Raw genomic sequence first — 24,868 nt, 5'->3', positions numbered from 1 at the left:
ACAACCTATATGATCCACTAATTGTGTATATATATAATGAAATACTACTCAGTCATAAAAAGATGGAAATCCTACCATTTGTGACAACATGGATCGACTCTGAAGGTATTATGCTGAGTGAAATAAATCAGACGGAGAAAGACAAATATTGCATGATCTCACCATATGTGGAATCTTAAAACATCAGCCCTAGCCAGTTTTGCTCAGAGGTTAGAGCATCTGCCTGCAGACATAAAGGTCACAGGTTTGATTCCCAGTCAAGGGCACATACCTGGGTTGCAGGTTCAATTCCTGGCCCTGGTCAGAGTGTGTGTGGGAGCCAACCAATAGATATGAGTCTCTCTCATCAATGTTTCTCTCTCTCTCTCCCCCTCCCTCCTTTCCACTCTATCTAAAAATCAATGGGGGAAAAAATCCTCGCGTGAAGATTAACAAAAAAATATATAAGGTTTAAAAAAAAGATAAACAGTACTGATATCTCGTAAATATTTACTAGATATGTTCTGAGTATGTTCACTGATCACGCAGAGGAAGCGTTGCTGAGTCACAGCACTCACCAGGCAGACATGCTGGGATCCCTTCCGAAAAGATTAAGGATTTCATAAGGAGCAAAACAACTGCCTCTTTATTTTGTTACATTTTATATCCTTATCTGCTTTCCTCGATTCTTGCCCCATCACTCACACATACACATGCACATACCCCAACCTATTAAATATTCAGGGTGTCCCCCAAAAATATATATACTTTAACAACTGATAGCACAATTTTGAAACTGAAATATATTTTAATAAACACTGCCTTTATAATTATTCAAAGTGTGTACATATTTTTGGACTATAGATATAGAAGATTACATAGATATAGATATAGATATAGATACAGATATAGATAATAAATATCTCATACTAAAGAATTCCAATATTTTATCACCATTTTCTGCATCTTTAAAAACTTTAGTGCCATGGTCCAGAAAGAATCTTTTGATATCCTCTAGTCAAAGTGTGCTCCCCAGACCAGTAGCATATGCAGGCATTACTTGGGTATTTATGACAAATGGAAGACTCTCAGCCCTCACCCAAATTGCTGAACCAGAATCTGCATTTTAAAGAGTTCTCTCGTCAATTCATTTACGCGGTGAAGTTTGAGATGCACGGCTCTAGCAAACATGGAATAAGCTCCTGGTGCTCTGCCACAGAGATGTTTCCCTCTTGCAAAGAAAAGTTGTAATGGACCAGCTTGCAAAGCCCTTGTATAATTGCATTCAGTGCAAGCCAATGAGAAATGGTACCTGAGAATTTTCTAGTCCAAGGAACCTCTGGAGGAGTGTAGAATGAGATATGATTCCCCATCCATCATCTCAATAAAAAGCAAACAATTAAATTCAGGCAAACAATGAAAAAGCCATTTTAATTAAACAACAGAAGGACAGTGAGCTCACTGGGCATGCAGAATTTAATTTAACCTCCAGCCCATTGACAGGACTGTTTGTCATTCCAGACAGACACTGAGAATATTGTTCCCCCAGAATGATGGAAGATGCTTCCCTCTAGTTCATATGGTTGTTTTATTCCAATTATACATATTTCAAAACCCCACCTCTTGCAGCTCATCCCACAGGCTCCCTTACATTATTTTCTTCCTACCTCTCTCCCCAACAAGAGGGTCTTACATGTAGTCTAATTTGATATGACAACCTCTTCAGGAATATTCCAGAGGGAGAGAGAGATAAAACGTCTGGCTGAAATATTGCAAGGGAAACCCACTACTCTGTAAATCACCCCAATGTCTAATCCCAACAGATCTAGCTGCAGGTCTATTAGGATAAACTAATTCTAAACATTGGGCTATTCAAAAGATTATTCTTTATGCTAAGTCATATGCAACCTTCCTGTTGCTGCTCTCTAAGACAGTGGTTCTCAACCTTTCTAATGCTGCGACCCTTTAATACAGTTCCTTATGTTGTGGTGACCCCCAACCATAACATTATTTTCATTGCTACTTCATAACTGTAATTTTGCTACTGTTAATGAATCGTAATGTAAATATCTGTTTTCCGATGGTCTTAGGCTCTACAGCAGCGGTTCTCAATCTGTGGGTTGAGACATTAGGAAGGTTGAGAACCACTGCTCTAAGATAAGGGACAACAAAAGGATTCCTTCTTCTGTGAGACGAGAGCTCTTAAACGCCTGGTGGGCATTTAGCCCATTTCTCTAAATCATTTCCTTTTCTGGTTGAACACCCCTGTTTCCTTCAATCACTTTTCAAAAGACATGTGTATCAGACTCTGAAGTCTGACGTATTTGTCAGACCCTAAAGTCTGCCTGCCCAGCCTACAGCAGGTGCCCAATCCGTGTCAGGTCCTTTTGTGAGTCTAAAGTGATGTGTTCTCTGAAATCATTCTTGCTACTCAAGAGCCTCCATGTCGTTTTGGTGGACCCAGCTAGGAGACTTGCGGCATAGGCTACAGTGGGCCCCTTCCAATAAGTGCAGTGTAGGATGACTTCTGGTTTGCTTGTTCTGCTGTTCTGTTTTGATTCTCTCGGCCAGATCACACAGGTTTTAGGATGACCTTGACTCACCTGTAAGCCCCTGGGCCTTTATCATGAACAGATGCCCAGCTAGCTTTCTCATGAGCTGCCCCTCTACCATGGACTATTTGAATTGATGTGTCTCACATTACATTTATCTGTTGCTTCGTATTACTGGTCATTCCAGGTGAAGAAAACCCAGATTGTGTCTCTGCTGTGCTAGGCATTCCTTCCACTCTGCTCGTCAACCTGTGCATTGCTCCTGGGGACATAGATTCTTGCTAGTTCCGTGGCTTTGGTTTTAGAAGGAGGACAACTAATGCCATCAGAGAGCTGACACCAGGCCAGGCTTTGCCCAGGATACGACGCCATGTCTTATGAACGTCCGTTCCATCGGGGACAGTGTCTTTGCCTGAGATATGTTCTTTGGAGCTGGAATTTTTTTCATTTTCTTCACAGTGTTATAGTCTGCTGACCACTAAGGTGGGATTTTGTTAAGATGCCCAATTCTTCAACTCTTTTTCTAGATTATATCTTCTACTGTGTCTAGGGGCCCTTTATGGTCTCAGGAAACCAGAAAGCAGAGATCGAGTTCTTGAGTGTTTTCAGTATCTCCTCCAATAGGGAGACTAGCCGGCTTTAGAAAATGCCCATTGATGGCTCACACTATCAATACCTGTCAGGTCACCAAAACATGTCTGACTTCTCTACTGGCTTTCCACGGGAACCACAGCTTGCCACGATTCTCTCCCACCTGACGGTCTCGCCTCCTCCAACTACACACACTGCCCACCAGCCACTGCCCCACCCCATCTTTGCCAGGGCAGTAGCATCCAACCTTTCAGCCATGCGTTCAGGCTTAAAATGCGCCTGCCCCTTAGTGTATCATTTCATCAGTTTTAAAATCTCATATACTATTCTCAATGAAGCTTAATTAATGAATCTTACTCTTGCCGTAGCCAGTTTGGCCCAGTGGATAGAGCCTTAGCCTGGGGACTGAAGGTGTCCCGGGTTTGATTCTGATCCAAGGCACGTACCTCAGTGGTAGGCTCCTCTCTGACCCTGGCTCATGCAGGAGGCAACCAATGGATGTATTTCTCTCCATTTGAAATTTCTCTCTGTCTTTCCCTCTCTCTTCCACTCTCTCTAAAAATTAATGGAAAAATATCCATGAGTGAGGATTTTCAAAAAAGAAGAAGAATCTTATTCTTCCTCAGGGGACTGGTAAGATGGGTGTTTTGTTTGCTTGTCTTCCCCTCCTTTAACCTAGAAAGCAAATTTCAGCTGCTTCCTGTGGTGGCTGGCATTCTCTAATTGCCACCATCCTTTTCCAGGTTATATGGGGAACATGCTGAAAAATACAAAAAGATTTGGCAGAACAAACTGTCTTGAGCCCAGTGTCTCCCAGCATTGGCTGCATATTAAAATATCTTGGGAAGTTTCTGTGGTTTTTTTTAAAATCCCAATACAAGGCCTCGGACCAATTAAGTCCAAAACTGTAGAGCTAAGACCCTTTAATGACTAGTTTTTAAAGCTTATAAGGTGTTTCAAACCTGCAGTCAAGGTAGGGAACGACTCCAGCCTGACAGGCGACAAGGTTACTTTAAATACGCTGGGACCGGACAATGGAAGGAATGGAAAGAACTTTAATGACTGAATGTAGCATCAATTGTTCCTGTCATCGGAACTAGCTATATATCCTCAGATAACAGGAGGTCTATATTTTTCAAAAAAGTAGAAAAGCAAATATTGTTTCTTGAAAAGTTAATATTAGATTTTTTTAAAGACATCGTTGTTGCTGGTAAAACTGAAATCTTACATAATTAGCAATATGCAGGAGTGATTTGCAAACCAGAAAAGGTTTTTTCCAAAAGCGAGTTGGCCAGATGTCCAGCGGGTGGTAAACACGCCATCTGAAGTTTAGTATGGGCGGAAATGAAAGTCAGTTTCACAGTGGTTAGCCAGCTCCCTGGTGTTTTTCCACCGGTGGGGCACTGCCCTACTTGTCAAGTAGCAAAGAGTCTCCGTCGACCCTTTTCACTGTCACCCATCCCTGTGTCATTTCTAGAACACAAGGAAGTGGCTCAGGGAGAGATGAGAAACTGGATGTGTGGATGTAAGGATGTACTACCACAGCCTCAGAGCAATGCCAGCCTCATGGGTCCACCTGTTACATCCAACCAGTGGCAGGGATGCAAGGCCGAGGGTCCTTCGTGATTCCACTCTGCCTTGATTCACATCAGAACGAGGTCCCAGAGTAAAAATAATCATAACCAGCAGCCACATATGGCCTCAGAGCATCTTGTTTACTTTGCTGCTTAGGAAAATAAAAATCTACAAAAGCCACAGATTTGCCTGAAGTCACTACAAATACATTCCCTCGGCTTCACTGGACTGCGTCACGGTGGCCTCTGGCTCGTACAACTTTCATTACTTTCTTGGCCAGACACGGGCCGAATCCACGGATTCCGAGGAGGCTTTCTAAGCGCACTCATTCACAACCCCAGGACCTGTGGGTGTGAGTCATCCTGCCAATTCTCTTCCCAGGAATGAGACGACTGACTTGAATCCATCATTTTCCTCCTCTGCTAACAACTCTGCACAACCATACGTCCACTCCTATTTTTTTTTTTCTTCTTCTGCATTTAGACCAGAAAGTAAATCTGGTTTGCTTCTCTCCAAACAAAAATGCACAGCTGGCGAGACAGCTATTTTGAGTAGCGAGTGCACAACTCCAAGGCTGCACACCCATAACCCCCCGACCGGCCAAAGCACCACTTAAGCTTCTCGTTTCTTCCACGCAAGAACCAAGGGGCCAGCTCCCCCCCGGCCCCAGAGTGAAACAAACACAACAATGAGATTTGAGAGGAAAGGGGCAGTACCTCCCTCCGAGCCTTCCCTGACTCCGAAACCAATACGAGTCGATCAAGGGCACGGGGCGTGAGATCGATAAACAGAGTGAGTTTGCTGGTTGGCAGGAGGCAACATTATGAAGGTCACAGTAGGTCCACGGGGAACCAGCTGGCTGAGATGTTCTGCTCGCAAGTTAAACACAGACAGGAAACCGCGTGTCTGATACTGTAAAAAAAATCATTTGTCTGCCTGCCAGAGTCAGGCTTGCAAACCAGAGAGGCTGTTTTCATTTAAAAGCAATTCTTACAACAATGAGAGAGGAAGGAATGAAACTCTGTGGCTACCAGAAGTCCTCGTCTCCCCTCTCCCTTGACTTCTCCGGTTAGAGAGGGAGCTAACGGAACGCCTGCACGCAGTCCGCAGGTCAGCGGGGAGCACACCCCAGGTGACAGCCTGCATCTGCTGGTCTGCTTCTCCATTAACCCCATCCGTTGAACTCTGAGTCAGAGCGGTTTCCAGAGTCCTGGTTTCTAAGTTGCATAGATGTACTTGATAGAGTTGCTGATAGTTCCATCTTTATTTTGTTTCATCTTTACTGTTGAAAATATTACCTAGGTTCTTTTTCTCTTCTCTCCTCCTCCCCCATTAACCTCTTCCAGGATGCTCCCATCCTCCTCCCCCATTTCCATCCTTTTAAAAAAGAAAAATCACATGCAACCTATGGAGAAATGTAATAGTAAAGGAAGACAGAAGGAGCTGGGACCAAGACAAATGGGAGATAAATGTAGGAAAACAGGCAAGCAGGGATGGTAGCAGTATACAACTGTGTGCTCAGAAACTTGCTAGGAACATGACTTAAATTGGACTCTAAGCTTTTCTGCTAGTTTGTATCAAAGGGAGAAGTACAAAACAAACAAAACAAAACAAAAAAACATGACCATCTACATCAGGGGTTCGCCTGAAGCCCGGTTTTGTAAGTCAAGATTTATTGGGACACAACCGCGTCCAACTGTTTACATACTGTCTATGGCCGCCTCAATGGCAGAGCCGAGTAGCTGAAACAGGGACTCCATGGCCTGCAAAGCCAAACATGTTTATTGCCAGTTCCTCCATCAGAGACGTTTGCTGGTCTCTGCTCTGCATGCTTCCAAGTGTCCCCAAGTTCTGATGCAAACAGGTCCTCATGAGGGAGCCATCTTTCTGAGGCCCGGAGCTGAGAGCCATTTCTCCTGGATTCTCAGGAAGTCAGCAATGCAATGCACTAAAGAGCTTCCTCAACCACATTCCTGACAGTGAGCACCTCACTGAGATTCACAGGAATGCTGTTATGGTGGATGGCATCACACATAACTCACCTGAGGCTTTCAGGAAGGAAGAGAATATGGCACGAGGTTGCTATAAAGCTCCTCGTCCATTTGAATCCAGAAGAACAATAGTAACAGCCAAAATGTATTGAATAATTAGCTCTGTGCCAGGTATTAGTCTAAGTTCCTACATGAATCAACTCATTTATCTTCACAAAAACCCTAATGAAATTGAGCACTATTTCTATCCGCATTTTTTTTTTTCCAGAGGGGAAGTCTAAGGTGAATTAGTTCACCCAAGGACAAACAGCTTAAAAGTGGCTTAAGATGGGGAGATGATTTTATTGAGGAGGCCATGATCTCCTCACAAGGTGAGAGCATCCTGCTGGCCATCATTTATAAACATCATTCCTCACAAACACATGAAAAGGGTGAGCCTGGGGATATACTGCTTTTCAATGACTCGCTGAATGTTGGAGGGAGGAAAGAAGGAAGGAAAGAAGATCCTCATAGATTTGTTCATACATAACCCATTATAAATCCTACCTCTGCTACCTACTGGCCATGTGATTCTGGACAAAGTGTCCACGTTCTCTGAGCTTGGCTTTCTCATTCATGGGATGAGGATGTTACCCGAGCCTGTTTCATGAGGTAGCTCTGAGATTCAATGGGGCCATGCCATGGAAAGGTCTGAGCATCTTACACAGCAACAGTACAGTCTCTCTGAATGTGAGCTATCATGCATCACAGCACGGAAAGTAAAGATCCACAATTAAAACAACAACCTGCCAAAACTGGTTTGGCTCAGTGGATAGAGCGTCAGCCTGTGGACTGAAAGGTCCCAGGTTCCATTCCGGTCAAGGGCATGTACCTTGCGGGCACATCCCCAGTAGGAAGTGTGCAAGAGGCAGCTGGTCAATGTTTCTCTCTCATGGATGTTTCTAGCTTTCTATCCTTCTCCTTTCCTCTCTGTAAAAAATCAATAAAATATATTTTAAAAAAATAAAAATAAAAACAACAATCTATGGCCCAACCTTTTTTCCCTTACTTAAGAAACCAGATGGTGTAAATAATTATCAACCATTGTGTTTTCAGGTCAGAAATCTGGCAATAAGACCAGAGTACTATTATACTAATAAAAATACAGTGTAAGAATCCTTAACTGGTTTGGCTCAGTGAATAGAGTGTTGGCCTGCAGATTGAATGTTCCCAGGTTCGATTCCGCTCAAGGGCACATGCCCAGGGTTGCAGGCTCAATCCCTAGTAGAAGCATGCAGGAGGCAGCTGATCAATGATTCTTTCTCATTGTTGATGTTTCTATCTCTCTCTCCTTCTCCCTTCCTCTCTAAAATAAATTTAAAAATATTAATTAAAAAAAAAGAAAAAACTCAGTGTACGGTCCACCAAAGATTTTGTGTTCACCATCTTGTTTGGCTTGGACTTCCAGAGTTTTTATTTTTTAGTATAAAAAAGAGGAGAAATGGATCCTAAAATGTTGCTGGTTTAGGCGGGGGAGTGGGAGGATAATCTCATTGTGGAGAATAGAGATGTTTTTTGAAAAAGGAAACACCCCTAGAACATTTTAGAAGACTAAGTACAAACACCTCTGGAAACGTGTTAAAAGACTCCAAAATCACCCAGACATCTGAGTCATCAGCTGCACTGGATCTCTTGAGTTGTCCAGTGAGAAACTGCCTTTGAGGTGATTATTTCACATCATAAGGAAATAGTCTGATAATGAATAAGAGGGAAAATATGTGAATGTGGGCCTGTGATTATCACCTGAGTTGAAACACACTGAAAACTGAAGTTACTAATATCTTAAAAGCTTATAGTACTATTTGTAGCCAACTCGCAGGTTATTTATCACATTTTGTCTTTTTGGGGATGAAATAAACTCTTCCATTATGAGCAAGCCAGTATGCAAAAGGAGAAAAATACTTTCACAGATGAGAGTAAACATAGCTGATATTCTACTCTCAAATATTAATTCCTTTAGCTTAGCCTGGAATTTCTTTTAAAAAGTGAACTGTTAGAAGAGGTCAATAGTAGAGGGGAGAAAGGGACATATAATACTTTCAACAATAACTTTTTTTTTTTACGTGAACTACTTGAAGAACAGTGACATGTTAAGCCAGGATATCAGGTGTTAACATGCCTTTGTGTGATTTAATCTAGTTATATCTTCCCTCCTAACTCAAATGACATAAGAAAAGTGAGAAAAAAGGTGTGTTTACACAATGAGAAAGTAGGAGAGAGGAGTGATTTTTAAGTATTACTGATAAAAATGTACATGCCTGCCTTCATGAACTGAGAAGCTGGAGTAAGTGGGAAGCTGGACAGAAAGAAAGGGGAATGAGAGGGAGGTCAAGGATACAGAGGGAAGGAGATGGGTCTGCATCATTGGGACACTCACTGGGAGTGTGCAGACATAGCACTTGTGTTCCAAAAGGAATTTTTATAGAATCAGATCTATTTTGGGTTAATAACCTGTTCCCACTCTGAATTTACATTCCTAAAACCAAGAGAATATCATTTTCACCATAAGACAGGCAAAATTAAAAGGCTTATAATTGTTAGATATGGTAAATGAAAATCCATATGCTCAGGTATCTGTTTTTAGAAGGAGAACAATTTAGTCGTGGTTACTATATTTAAAACGTTCATAACTTTGATCCAGAAACTTGGCTTCTAGAAATCTAGCCTGCAGAAATATTAATAGTACACATGTATAAGATGAGTTTACAAAGGTATTCACTGTAGCATTAAGTGACAAACTTAATCATCCCCATGGAAATGATTCAGTCGGTCATAGAAGGTAATCCATATTACGGAATTAAAGGTGTGCAGTATATCTGTATGTGTATCTTCTTTAGAAGGAGAAGTAAAAAATGGTTGGCTAAAAAAAAAAAAAAAAAATGTTGCCCAATAGTATTTATAGTCTGATCAACTATTTGCCCTGAAAGATGGATGAATGGATGGGATAGGTAGATGGATGGACAGAGAATAGGTGCATTGATGGAGGAAGACAGGGAAGGGAGAAAGGCTGCAGGGATTATAGGAATGAATGTCAGAGAAACATGTGTTTCCCATAAGCTCTCAGTATTGGGTGGCTGATGAGTTGGGAGTGAGGGGATGAGGTGAATGTACTTTTAATTTTAAAATTTTGCATGTTGTTGGATTATTTGAATTTTTGATAAGGATATACTGCTTGTATAATTAAAATCATTGAATAGGGTGTTGTTGGTTTTTTAAGGGGATAGCGTGTACTCTTCTTTCAAGCTGAGTGAATGCTGAACAATCTAATTGAGTCTTCTCCTGTCTCCATGGGTAAACTTTGGCTCGTTATTGTCCCTCTGCATTTTAGTTCTTTTCTCACATGGGACCAATAATAACCACCCTCTAGACAGACAAATCCTAGGAGTATGTACACTAAACCACTGGAGTTTGTTCAAAGCAAGTCCCCTCCAGTGTCAAAAGGCCTCCTCCAATCTAGTAGTTCTGAAATTTTTAGCTGGATCAGAATCACTTGGAAAGGTTTGTTAAAACAAAGATTGCTGGGCCCAGGACCCAGGGTTTCTGATTCAGTGGATCTGGGCTAGGGCCCCAGACTCTGCTTTTCTAGCACATTCTCCAGTCATGCTGTACTTTGGGGAAAGGAAACTATTGGTCCAAGACAAATACTAATGTGGACCCTAGGATTCAGATTCCAGAAGGACCAGACCTGACCCTGTTGTTCCATAAGCACCCCCTTCGATCATAGACTCACTCTCCAGCACCAGCCAGAGGAGGAGGAACTGTCCTGTGAGAGTGCAGACCAGGGGCCCAAGAAATCAGCCCAGAGGCAGCCAGGCTCCAAGCCATCCAGGGAAGGAAACTCACCCTCTGAAAAGATGATGTTGTCATTGCACTCTTCCGTGTTACAGGAACACATGAAGAAAGTCTCGCCATCCATTTTCTTCTCTTTCATGATACACGTGGGAGAAGTGGCGTCCTCAAGAACAAATCCATGGTAGAGGAGCTCAGGGTCATGGCAGACCGTCTCTAGTGTTATGTTCTCATCGTTTTTCCTCCTTGGGTGCCGAGGTTCATAGGTGGAGCGGGGATGGAGAGTAGAGAAAGAGAGAATGGATGAATGGGGTCTCTGGACAGAAAGGCAATCTGGAATGCATTTCCTTCATCAAGCTGTTTCTCAGAAGGGCAGCAGGTTCTGGTTTTGCATCATAAACAGGTTGCCTATAGTCCCCTGTGCTTTCTCTGCTCTAGTGTTTCCCAAACTTCTCTCATATGAGAATCACCTGATGGAGTTGTTAAAATACAGATTCCTGCTGAAACCGGATTGGCTCAGTGGCTAGGGCGTCGGACTGCAGACTGAAGGGTGCCGGGTTCGATTTCGGTCAGGGGCATGCACCTTGGTTGCGGTCACATCCCCAGTGAGGGGTGTGCAGGAGGCAGCTGATCGATGTCTCTCTCTCTCATCGATATTTCTAACTTTCTATCCCTCTCTCTTCTTCTCTGTAAAAAATCAATAAAATATATTTAAAATACAGATTCCTGAATCCCAAGTAAGAAGTGCTAAACTAGAATTTTTGGGAACATATAGGTAAAATTGTATGCTTAGAGCACTAGTTAAGTATACAATTTTACCTATATGTTCCCGAAAATTCTAGTTTAGCACTTCTTAGTTGGGATTCAGGAATCTGTATTTTAACAACTCCACCAGGTGATTCTCATCATGAGAGAAGTTTGGGAAACACTGATCTACTCTTTTCAGCCTTTCCTTTGGTTATTCTCCAAGCCCACGTATGATCACAAACATGAGTGTTTACCTCGGGGGCTATCCTGTCAGAGGAGTTTGCACACTGTCTTAATTCAGTCGTTAAAGGGGAAGACATAAGAAACAGAAGACTGCTGAGTCCCCAGGGTGATTTCAAACCTTTCACCCTGAGTGTACTGCCAGGCTCAGGTGGCATCTCTAGGTAACTGGGCAGAACCAGGGTCTGTCTAGCTAACTTCTTCTCAAAGGGCATGTCTGGGAAAGTAGTTTCGGTTCCTCTTTCCATGTTTGCTGGGCACCATGAGTGAAGGCATGTTCCATGTCAGCAGCGGGCTATGCTGAGAAAACGGAAGATACCTCCTAGACAAAGAACTGCAGTTTCCAGAATTGAATTACAGAAAGGAACAGAAGAGGGAAGAACTGAAACCTATGGGAAAGACCTGTAAGATGTCCTTCACTTACAGTTTAGTAAAATAGTTCACGCTAATATAAATGAATTGTGTCTACATTTCGATTTCCTTTACATCACATATTGGGAGCCTAATTCAGCTACGGGCTCAGCGACTCTCTCACATTTTGCTTGGGTCCTATGAAAGGCTCAATCGCTTCTATGTGTACATTGCATCTAATAATGACATGATGAATACCCCCTATTATAACTGCAGAAGCCAAAAATCAACCTATGGCATCCTTGGAAGTGCATTGCTTCTCTGCCTGCTCCCCTCAAAACCCTGTCATCTTGGGTAACTGCTTTGGTCTGATAACCTTCCTCCCATCTTCCTTCCCCTTTTCAGATGCAAAATAGCTGTTGTCTTAAACAGTAGCCTCTAAATCTGGAGGGAAAATCAGGCCTTAAATGACATGATAGGTCCAGTCAGGTTTGCATGCATAATCTTTTCCGGGAAGGATTCTGAATGCATGCATATGAGTGCCTATGTGCCAGCATACACTAGCACACACTCACCAATCAACCCCTCACCCCCCAAAAACTCAATGCTCATAGAAAGGAAAATGGGAGGCAGGCTGGAAGCATGAAGCTGTTAAGACAGTTTTCCCCTGAAAAGAAGTGGTTTTGGCCCATAACCATAGGGAAACTGCAACTTGACGAATTCCCCGCTGGCTTAGGGCTTAATTCAAGGACACTAAAGAACAGTGTGTGAAGGAGGGGATAAGGGAGTAGGGATGAGGGTGAGGCTGGAATGGAGTCATGGTTGTGACACCCAGAGGTGACTCCAGCAGAAGCAGGCGTGCCACTTTGTGAAATACATTAGTGGTCCTCGAACTAACACTCCAGCAGGAGCAATAGAAGCAAAGCCTTGCTACCCAGGTCCCCACCTTTAGAGGGGGCAACAATCCGAACCCTCCCTCCAGGGTGGTAGCAGGGAACTCAATGATACTTGGCTTGGCACAATCCTACAACAAATTTGCCCATTGGAAAATCTACCCACCCTGAAGTCTTAGCAGAAATGGTGGCCTTGAAACTAATCACCTCCATTCCCCCAAAGCTTCGTCTGTGAGTGTGTGAGTGTTGCAAGCACGCGTGCATGTGTGTGTAGATGTATAGAAAGGCACACTGAGTCCGCTGTGCTCCCAGGGAAAAGCATGGTGTGTCTTTGTTGTGAAGCTTCTAGAGGTCAAGGAATGGGATGAGGAAGGAGATGTGAGAACAGCCCCTCGGCAATGACTGGGCATCTCCTTCTGAGCCTCTTGCTTCCCACCTCCCAGCTCCTAGGAAACTAAAATCACAGAGAGGAAACTCAATTCAGTGCTTGAGTCTGGGTGAAGTCCTCAGCTGCTGTCTCCACTCAGTCCTGTAACACTGTTCTCTCTGACGGCAGAGCTCACTTGGCAAACTATCTTGGGATGCAGATGGTTTGAGTTCCCCCTGGTTTGAGTTCCCTGGAAACAGGGAGTGAGGCTATGACGTTTCTGTGCAGGCGGTGTTTGGACAGGCACTGTAAGTGACCTGCACATGGGAGGATTTGAACCACAATGCAGGTTGCAAATAAAGGACACAGCTGATCCCTCAGGAGCTGTAATGCTGGGATGGCCCATCAGAGCTGTCCCTCATTGAGGCCAAGTGGCCAGGCATTGGATCCCTGCATCAATCAGTTCTAGGATGCTGCCTGCCCAGGAAGAGGGGCCAAACTTGAGGAAAAGCCCAACTCCAATGCAGCACTTCTGCTCAGTGCCAGGGAGTCCCCAGGAGGGACTAGGGTGAGCCCTTAGCAGCCAAAGCTCCAGAGGCCGATGGGTGAGTGCTAAGGAGAGTGAGGGGGGTAGAGCACAGCACCCACTGCATGTGCCTTTCTCCTCATCACACGCATGTGTCTTTACCAAGACAGGTAAAACTTAGGCTCACTGGTCAGTACTGACTTCATGGTGGAGACAGCAAGCTTCCTCTCCCCCACACATTCCCATTTTTGGAGAAAAGTAAAGCCTCTATTCCGTTGGCTTGATTCACAATCAATCATTCAGACTTGTACTGTGAGTCAGAGAAAAAGATCCTAATTAAGAAGCCTATTTATTTATTTATTTTTATTATTCATTAGCAGAAGTGAGCTCACACCACAGTGATACTTAGTTACAGACAGTAAGTGGAGAAGCGTAGTGAAGAAGGAAGCATTGGGGTCACCAGGCGGGTGTCTCAGTCTTTCCAGCACTAGACTTGCCAGACACCCAGCCCCTCCTGAACTTTGACCCTTCCAGAGGAGGAAGTCTGCTCTGCTGTTAGGAAATCATGATTGTGAAAATGTTTAAGTGTGTACTGAGCATGCGTCCATCCCCTGGTAAACTTCATAGACCCTCCTCCTGCCCTTCAGCATTACAAAGAAAGTGTCTACTATTCTTCCTTCTTGAGCTATCTCAAGAGATATCATGTCCTTCAGTATCTCTCAAGAGAACCCTCGTCCTTTGTTTCCTGGAACCGTGTCTAATGGCCTCAGCCATTCTTCAGACGGCACCCTTTCTAAATTTCCAATGCTGGTCCCTTTCTTCTTCACACAGGCTTTGTCAGAATCCTTTTTTTCTAAAGCACTTCTCAGAACTGGACATGAATGAAGCTGGCAGCTACCGTAAACTGTCCTGGCACGTCTGTGCTGTTAACATTCCTTTAAGTTCTTAGGAAACAAGTTCATCCCCCCTGTATGCACAGAAATTTGCAAAGTTTTTAGATCGCTCTATTATCAAGGCCAACTATATGTGGTTTGGAGAAAGTCCAAAAGACTCATTCCCAAAAAGGGAGGGGGAGATATGTGGGTTTGCATTCTCATTTGCAAATGGTCAGGAGACACATAGGTTATTTAAAAACCTGAATTCAAATAAATTCAAATCATGAGAATATGTTGTATTTCATTAATGACTGTAAACATTTGTATATCATAGGGACTTATTTGATGATCTCTTATCTCTTGTTCACACTTCCAACTATAACTATGAATTAATCAGATAATTTATGAGTGCCTGTGTGTGTGTGTGTGTGTGTGTGTGTGTGTGTGTGTGTGTGTATGGTAAGGTTGAGGGATGAGAGAGAGGGAGAGCGAGAGAGAAAGAGAGGAAGGAATCTGACCTAAGGGAACTATGAAGCACTGATCCAAGAGAAAAGTAGTGTATTGCCCAGTAGTAGTGTGTGTGACAGGGCCAATGCTTCTGACTAAGGAATGGGTAGTTTTCTGCTTCCAGAATACCTTCCCCTTTTTGACAAGTGCTCCCCTCTTCCAACAGCCAACCTTTCATCTCCTCTTTTTCCTTAAAACAAGACTGAGGCTGCCTCAGGAGAACAAAGCTCCTGGTGTCACTAGGGTGTGTGTGGGGGTGTCATTAAATGTTGAAGAGTGTCATATTCTTCTCTTGTATAGAAGGAAGGGTCTCCAGATTTATTGCAAATATTAAAAGTCATCTGATACTGTCACACACATAGATAAGACGTGTGTGTGTGTGTGTGTGTGTGTGTGTGTGTGTGTGAATTTGAAAATGTACAGAATGTCTCTGGAAACCACATTTAACAATTAAAAGAGAGATGGTCTAAGACAGTGGTTGGCAAACCGTGGCTCTCGAGCCACATGCGGCTCTTTGGCCCCTTGAATGTTGCTATTCCACAAGATACCATGGCTTGGGCGAGTCTGTTTTGAAGAAGTGGCATTAGAAGTTTAAGTTTAAGAAATTTGGCTCTCAAAAGAAATTTCAATTGTTGTACTGTTGATATTTGGCTCTGCTGACTGATAAGTTTGCCGACCACTGGTCTAAGAGAAAGGGAAACAGGTTGTGTCTATGCTTAGGGTGTGAAAACACTGGGATTCCATGAACTATGAGAATGCGTTGCTGTAAAAGGGGGGAAAGGTTTTTTCCATGGCAACCTTACCAGACAGCTACACAGACTTCGTTGGGCTTCTCACAGATGGATGTGATACTGCAATTGCTCCTGCACAATTTCTGGTTGTCACAGGTGGAAGATCTCACGTCACAGAATTTACACAATTGTGGAATCTTGAGTGCACCATTGTTTTCGGTGATCATCACATCATTATTAACTATGGAGGGAAAAGAAAGAGACACTGAATGATTATCTAATGAGTTCCTACCAATGAGTTCCTGATGATGGTATGCAATTTCCAATGAACCTGATGTCAGAAAAACAAATACAAAGAAAGACAAAATAATGCTTTCACATCAGATGAGCATTCCCTGCACCTCTACAATCTGTTAACCTCTACAATCTGCTTACGTTAACAGATTGTAGAGGTGGGAGTGGGGAGGATTTTGAGTTATTTCTTGCTTTTGTCCATGACTTCATCAGTCACTCTTCCTACACAAACCTTATCATCCCGTCAAGAAACACAGATTAGATTGGCCTATTGCATTGTTCTGGGTGCTGGGAGCACAATGAAAAGTAGCCATAGGGAAATTATAGTTTAGCTGGGTGGACAGTCAAGGAAACAGATGAGGGTAGGATAACCCAAAAATAGAGAAAAAGACAGAGGATGTGGAAGTCGGACAAGAGTCAACATCCAGATAGACAGAGAGGTCACAGAGGAAGCAGAGCCATGAAGTACGAATGGGAGCTGGCTACTCCCAGGAGACATTGTAGGTGAGGCAGGACTTGACCATTTTGTTCCTGACCTGAGAGAGTTGTGAGAACTTCTTGCAAAGGCCTGGCTCTGCCTTGAGGAAAATCAGTTGCTCAACCAACATGGACAGAATGCCTCCTAGAAACAATCCCAAACACTGCCACGACTCTGGATTCCTGCAGGCCAGTGAAAACTGAGTTCACCGAAGGGTCTGCTACCTCAATGGCTTCAGCCCTCGCCACCACCACCTCCTTCACCCATCCTCTTACTCCTTACCCATTAATTTTGAGGACACATGGGCTATTCCTGGAAGAAAACGAGTTCCTTCCTTCCTTGGGCCTTTCCTTATTAGTCCCTTTGTCTGACTTCTAGTCACCTTTCTGGTCTCTGGTTAAATAAGAGCTCTTCATTTATAGCAGCCCCCAAGTAACAAGAACCAGACTCCGTTTTGTTTTGTTTTTATATATTTTATTGATTTTTCTACAGAGAGGAAGGAAGAGGGATAGAGAGCTAGAAACGTCGATGAGAGAGAAACATCGACCAGCCACCTCCTGCACATCCCCCACTGGGAATGTGCCCGCAACCAATGTACATGCCCTTGACTGGAATTGAACCAGGGACCTTTCAGTCCTCAGACCGACGCTCTATCCACTGAGCCAAACCGGTTTCGGCCAGATTCCATTTTATCTCTTGCAATCCAACTTGGTCACTTACATGCTTATAATCTAGCCACCAAAAGGCAAGCTCTGTGAGACTTTATCTGTCTGGTTATGTACTCTGCTAAGAAGAGGGCCTGTCACATGGAAGATATTTAAAAAGACTTATTAAATAATTAGTGAAGAGATGAATACATAAAGAAATGAATATCAGAAGTTTGCATTTGGTCCTTCATACCGAGAGGGAAAGAATATAGAACTTCTTCCCCCCATATTAGGGGGTGCGTGATTATAAATGCAATATCCATTCACATCCACCAATCACACACTGAAGGCAGATTATCCTTTGCAACCCACACATTGCATGCTGAGAGCCAATAATGTATAACACTCTACTTCCCCAGAATTTTTCTCAAAGAAATCCATTTCTATTGGCAGTGAAGGTAATTAAAGGTATGCATTTGGAGAGTGAGTGAAACAAGGCTAGAAGGCATTTGGTCAACCAACCTGAACTTCAAGACACTAAGGAAGATCAAGTACCTAGACCAGAAGTCACCAACTGGTGGTCCGCAGACCACTGGTGGTCAGTGAGGTCCGAAAGGTTGGCGACTGCTGATCTAGACCAGGTGTGGCACTAACCACTCCTTGCTGGTTAAGAAGGTGGGAGGTGTGCTTCTCCCAGGGGTCACGCCTGGAAAAGCCTCCTCACCACCTCCTCTTGTTAAGTATGCTCCTGCCTAAACCCGGAGAAGCAGTCTCCACGCCCTCCCACAGTCCATGTCCGTGAAACCAGATTTCTGTCACTGACACTTTGCCACTCAGCCCTTGGACATAGCACCTGTTTCCTGGGTCTCTAAAAATATAGACGTATATAAATTCAAGGTTTGCTTTCTTGTGGTGACATTAAATATAGAAGAAAAAATAAACCCATTCATCCCTCCCAGGCTTCAAGTTCACTTCAGGAAGTGTATTTTTAGGTAAACTATTTTGAAATTCTCTATGCTTAGCTAAAAATACAGGCCGAAGTGCTCTCTGAACCCTGCGTTAAATTTGGAACGAAAGCAGCAATAAGTGTGTGTGTGTTTGTGTGTGTGTGTGTGTGTATATATATATATATATATATTTTATTTTATTTTTTTTATTTTTTTTTTTTCTTTTCTGCAATCATTAGATTTGGACCCATTTGTGAAACAATCAGTTTAACCCTTTAGGTTTCCCCACAAGGCATGGGCAAAGCAAAGGGGAAAAAAGTAGGCCGTGTTTTGGTGTATTGGATTTCTTTTTAATAGAGTTTCTGTAAGATAAGTATCTATTTGTGAGGAAGCCTTATTGTTTTTAGCTATAAAATCAAGCTTCCCTTGACTTGGAATTCAGCCTCCCATGACATTAGGATGTTAGCCTAGATTAGTGGCTATCCACTTGGGGGCATGTTAGAATCCATCACCTGGGAACATTAAAAAAAAATAATGCCCGGCTGGTGTAGGTCAGTGGTTGAGTGTTGAGCCATGAACCAGGAGGTCACTATTTGATTCTCAATCAGGGCACATGCCCAGGTTTCAGGCTCGATCCCAAGAAGGGCGCGTGTAGGAGGCAGCTGATCAGTGATTCTCTCTTTTCATTAATGTTTCTTTCTCTCTCTTCTTCTCCCTTCCTCTCTGATATCAATGAAACCATATCTAAAAATAATAATAATGAAGCGGTCCCATTCCAGATGATTTTATTATTCTGGAGGGTCCCCTGGGCGTTAGGAATTTTAGAAGCTGCCTAGATGACCCAGGCTGAGACCCCCTGACCTAAACTTACCTGAAAAGCATCATAACCAGCACAAAACAAAGCAGAGAGAGGAAAAAAACCTTCCCCCTCTAACTCCACTCAAACACATATACAATTTATGTGACAGTGGCGTGGAAGCCCCCCAATAAAACTGGATGACTCCTTGTGGAAAGCATGCACCCAAAGCTAGGAGATTAGCATTTTCACACCTCAGGGGGCAATGCATCCTTTAGGGGCTGTCCAGTCCTTTCCTAACAGAAGATAGAAGTGTGAGGAAAGTGACAGGAGTTAGAGGTGATAAGTAAAAACAGATGAGATGGTGCTGGAAGCAGCAGTGGCAGCCACAGATGTGATGACAAGTATAAGGGGGTTGGATTTGATGCCTGCAAAACACAGTCAACAGTGAAGAGACCAAAACAAAAGAAGAAAAAAGACATTTAAAAAGAAGGAGGAGGAGGAGGAGGAGGAGGAGGAGGAGGAGGAGGAGGAGGAGGAGGAGTTGGAGAAGAAAAGGAAAAGAGAAAGAAGAATAAAGAAAAGTCACCAAGTTGCACAGCCCAGGCACCACTCACATTACACACAATCTGTGCAAACAGCCCCTGGATATGGGCAGGTGTGAATCCATGTGCCTCAAGGTGAATCACGCCCAGAAAGAGAAGACCTCTGCATTGAATTCTGAGTAAAAGGCAAACAGCCAGCTCCACTCCAAACTTGGAGGCCAGGCAAACAGGGTCAGGGGAAAGTGTACCGTACGTTGGGAATTTATGATAAGCCCCTACTGCTGGTTAAGATGCATAAGTTAGCACGTACCACCTGGTAAGTATCAAGCAAGGAGGCCTCATTTTTTTTCCTTTGTGACAGTAAAAGCCACCCCTGCTAAGGTGAGCAGACTTTATATATATATATATATATATATATATATATATATATATATATATATATATATATAAATTTTTATTTATTTATTTTTTATTATTGATTATGGTATCACATAATTGTCCTCATCCCCCATTGTCCATGTGTCCATGGATATGGACACCTGAGGAAAGTGACCACTGGTTAGGCTCATATGCATGCACACAAGCCCTTTGATTGATCTTTCCCCTTTACCCCCACCCTCCCCTACCTTCCTTCTGAGGTTTGAGAGTCTGATCGCTGCTTCTCTTTCTCTGGGTCTGTTTTTGACTTTTTATCTTGCTCTGACTTTGTTCTCGTTTGAAAGCCTTTTCCACCCCCTCCCCAGCCAGCCAATCACATTAGTTGACTTAGGGAGGCTCCCCACCTTATAATTCCAGCCAGTCAATCCCCAGCCATTGCTTTAAGCCAGTATTCTCCTTTGTGAATAACTGTATTGCTGCGATAGAGTTCAGTGCAGAGAACAAAGCTACTCTTAACCTTCGTTGGGGTCACCCCTTTTTGATAAAAGCTTTATGAACTCACTCGGGCCGGGCCGGGGGGGGGGGGGGGGGGGGTGGAGAGAGGTACATACAGACTTTTGCTCATTTCAGAGGATTGGCTCACAGATTCCTTGAAGGTCCATAAGTCCCAGCTGAAGACTGCTAGAGTCCTCAAGAGCGTTAGGTAACTGGCTAAGCAGCAACCTGCCCATCAAAATGGGGTGAAGGGCCAGTGGGTGCGGGGGGGGGGGGGGGGGGTCGGTGAGAGGAGGGGTGGTGGTGGTGGTGAATTACTTCCGTGCATTCCAACCCACAGAGGAAGAAGTTACTGTCATGACCTCACTTATCAAACATCTTTATGTTTAATACATAATGCTCGTAAGGCCAAAGGAATGCATAAATGCATAAAGTAGGTGCAGAGTTGGCCTGTATATCCACAGGTTTTGCATAATATTTCCCAACTTGTTTTAAGTTACTTTGCTGCTGATGGTTAGCTAGGCCGACCATGGTTGCATCTGTACTAAACACAAGACATTTTTCTTATCCCCTGTATATCATCGTATATGACTACTTACATTCATAGCATTTATGTTGCGTTAGATATTATAAGCAATCAAGAGATAGTTTAAATTAGTGGTTGGCAAACCGCGGCTCGCAAGCCACATGCGGCTCTTTGGCCCCTTGAGCATGGCTCTTCCACAAAATACCACGGCCTGGGCGAGTCTATTTTGTACAGGTGGCATTATAAGAAGTTTTGGTTTAAAAAATTTAGCTCTCAAAAGAAATTTCAATCGTTGTACTGTTGATATTTGGCTCTGTTGACTGAGTTTGCTGACCACTGGTTTAAAGTATATGAGAGGATGTGTGTAGGTTAAATGGACCTGAGCATCCATGGATTTGGGTATCTAAGGGGAGAAGGCAGACCTGGAACCAATCCCACACCCCCAGGATATCAAGGGACAATTGTACCTGTAAAAAGCCAGGGATGGAGCCAAACAATACAACAAAAGCCACCTAATTAACCCTACAGCAAACCCTAACCAACTTCAAAATTACTCCCACCTCAGGTTGCTAAATTACTCCCCTAAGCCTCTTTAGCTATGATGTTCTCATGTTAAGGTAGTGCATTTTAATGTCTGTAGACCCTCTGCGAGCAGCTGACTACCGTATCTTTAAGGAATTTTCTACCCATTACAGGCAAATTAGCTATTTGTAATGTTCCCCCAAAAAAGTTCCAATATGAATGTCTCTTCCCCCCCGCCTCCCCACGAAAGACTTTCAGTAAAGGAAGTGGACATGGGCAGCTGCTTGCAACATATGATGGTGTCACATGGCCCATTACATTTCACTTCTCTTCAAACAAACCCGTGAGAAATACTACATCCAGACCTTCAGTTTAAGTCATACTGCCTTCCTCATTTTAGGGCACATTTTCCCCAAGCTCAGTGCTAAGAGACAGAGTTTCCAGGTCTTGAGAATATGAATCAAGCAAATGCTTAGCTATGTCTATTTCTGAAACTATCCTGTTATCTCTGAAGGTCAGAGGTGAATAGCCTAATAAGGGTTAGATTTATTCCTGATAAATACTAGACATTTTGGATAGGAATCCTGAGTCCATATCTTTGGCATAGAGTCTACAACTATGTAAAATCTCAAGATTCCCAAAATAATCCCACACACTTTGCCAGAAATGCTGTTGTGTGTCTTTGAATTCATGCATCTACCTACTGTTGTTCTGTAGCATGTTTTGGGGGTCATTTAAGACGTCACTTATGTCACAAGCACCTCTGGATGTCTTGCTTAGTGCTGTACAGTATATTTCATAGCATGGTCACTAAAATTGATGCAACTCGCTGAAACCGGTTTGGGTCAGTGGATAGAAAGGTCTGTGGACTGAAAGGTCCCAGGTTTGATTCCGGTCAAGGGCATGTATCAATACATTGGTTGCGGGCAAATCCCCAGTAGGGGGTGTGCAAGAGGCGGCTGGTCAATGTTTCTCTCTCATCGATGTTTCTGGCTCTCTCTCCCTCTCCCTTCCTCTCTGTAAAAAATCAATAAAATATATATTTTTTAAAAATAAAATAAAATGGATGCAACTAAGTGCAGCATCTCATAGAATAATCCATGGTAACTGGTGAACAGAACTCACTACACCTGGGAACCATGAATGTTAATAAGCATGAATCTCTTGGGAACATAGTTAGCCCCTGGAAGTGCTGGATAGTCACCATCCAGCAGTGTGTATACTGGCTCGTGCAATTGTGAAGCTGGCAACTCTGAAACTGATAAGGCAGGTGGGCGGGCTGGACACTCAGGCAGGAATCCATGCAGCAGTTTTGAGGCAGAACTTCTTCTCCAAGAAACCTCAAACCTCAGTTTTGCTCACAGGCTTTCCAACCAGTTGAATAAGGCCCATTCCCACTACCTAGGGTAAACTTGTCTTAAGTTCAACTGATGGCAGTTGGTATTCACATTATAGAGTCCCTTCACAGCAACACCTGGATGAGTGTTTGATTAAAGGCCTGGGCACCTGGGCCTGGCCAAGTCCTCAGACACTGACCAGCACAGGTAAAAATGGAGACTCTGTTCCCGGGTGACGTCCATGCCACTGGTTCACACTCAGTAGAAAGGCTGTGAAGAACCCAATTGTTGACTGGCCATTATTTCCCTTTATCCATTCATGTTGGACCTAGCAAAATTAAATACACTACGTCCTCACTCAAAGTCGCCAATAGGTTCTTGGACTTAAAGCAATGACGTTTAATGAAACTAACCTGGCCACAGGCTAATGGATGTAAGCAAGAGTTAAGTAGCTGTGTCATCTCATCCAAGTTATAATGAAACAGCTTTGAATGAAACGACTTTATTCAAGGACTTGCTGTACTACTTCTCACCTTTTTTAAAGGCATGTCTCATCTTACAATTCCTCCCATCTGCTTTTCTCTGAAGCCTGGCCTCTTAAACAGTCACAGGCCCAGCGGCTCCAATCACCATATTGACCCAGAATAGAAAGACTTGTTCTCTAAAACTTTTTAATCACAATTGGCATTTCAGAGTCAGACACTGAGGCGACCATCTGGCAGTCAGCCGCCATTGTCTGTGACGTAGGCAACACCCCCCCCCCGCCCCCCCCACACACACACAGCCCTTGAGATCAAGTGGGACAAGTTTACTGGCCTGGCACACATGTCTTCCTGCCCAGAACAGAGAAGCAAGTCACACAGCCTCAGAGGTGTCCCTTTCATGAAAGAAAGACATCCCCAAGCTAATCAGATAGTTTGGCCAATTGCTATAAACAAACAAAAACCACCTTGTGATCAAGTCAAAGATATTGTAGGAATAGTTCCCTTCTCTGAATATCTATTGCACAATTGGAACTTCTAACACAATGAGATACCTTCTTTTTCATTTTCGAATTGTATTGGAACCCTCACCCACTAAGTAATGTTAAGTACTGTGAGAGCAAGAGAGGTGGAGCTTTCTTTTAGTGACAGTCCCACCTGGTCCCAGGGCCAGTCCTGGAGAAGCCATCACTTAGTAAACAGGGAGACCACCATGTGGGCAGTAAAGAAATGAAGACAAATGGCCTGAAGGCATTGATTCTTCTTTTTACATAAATGTTTTCATAGTACTAATAATTTTTAAAAGCTTTGCAGGATGACCTAATCAATACTCCCTTTCAAATGGTAGGGAAATAATTTGTATTAGAAAGAAAAGATATATATTTTTCTAGTAATAAAAAAGATATGGATTTTGCCACATAGAAATTGCCTATCACATGGTCAGCAATTAAGGATTTATCAAGTGTCTCTGATGGTCACAGGTAAGAGATTTAAAACAAACATCAGGTTGGCTCCTGTCCTACTGTGGTTGACATTCGAGATTGAGAGGCAAGATTACCAAAGCAATGTGCTTGCCTTTGCATGCAAACATGAGGTGAGAAAAGGGGAGAGCCCATACAGAAATACCCAGCTTCACAGAGTAGTTCATTCTTGCAGGAAGGTGGTCTTGAGAGGCAGAAGAAGGTCAAAAAGATACTCTGGGTTGAGAACATAGCTCAGACCAAGCAGTTGAGCAGAATGGGCAATCCAGACAATCTAGACACCATATCTCTGAAAACACAGAATGATTCAACTTGCATGTTTCATTTCACAGAAGGAAAGGCTGAGAGGCCCACGGAGATTCTAGGTGTGTATACGGTTCATACGATTGGGTTGATCAGAACTAGATTTACAACAGGCAAAGAAAATTGAAGAGGCACAAAGTCCCAGACTTTGTCCACCTAATCTCACAATAGAAAAATATTCTGTTCTAAAATGAGCTGAATAAACTCAATGCCTCATTTAAAAATGGAAAAGTCAAGAACTAGCAAATAAATCTGTGACTCTGTAGAACTCCTTACTAAAACTCCAGACTACATTGACTATTATATAGTTACGTAGGTAATTATGAATGAACTAGAGGCCCAGTGCACAAAATGTGTGCACTGGTAGGGACCCTAACTGCTGCTT

The 24,868-nt window shown here is 43.2% G+C and overlaps 1 protein-coding gene across 1 annotated transcript in view; it reads right to left on the bottom strand.

Annotated features, from left to right (window-relative positions):
- Window positions 1-24,868, bottom strand: part of TGFBR2 (transforming growth factor beta receptor 2) — a 77,441-nt gene that overhangs the window by 23,273 nt on the left and 29,300 nt on the right. Inside the window, exons 2-3 of the mRNA XM_036431678.1 lie at window positions 15,826-15,994; window positions 10,571-10,761 (exon numbers count right to left, since the gene is read on the bottom strand). Coding sequence (XP_036287571.1) covers window positions 10,571-10,761; window positions 15,826-15,994 — 360 coding nt within the window. The remainder of the gene's footprint in view (window positions 1-10,570; window positions 10,762-15,825; window positions 15,995-24,868) is intronic.

This window comes from Pipistrellus kuhlii, unplaced genomic scaffold (genome assembly GCF_014108245.1).
Source record: "Pipistrellus kuhlii isolate mPipKuh1 unplaced genomic scaffold, mPipKuh1.p scaffold_m20_p_11, whole genome shotgun sequence".
NCBI classification, from domain to species: Eukaryota; Metazoa; Chordata; class Mammalia; order Chiroptera; family Vespertilionidae; genus Pipistrellus; species Pipistrellus kuhlii.
Note: the sequence above shows the minus strand (reverse complement) of the source record. Positions and strands in the feature narration are given on the sequence as shown.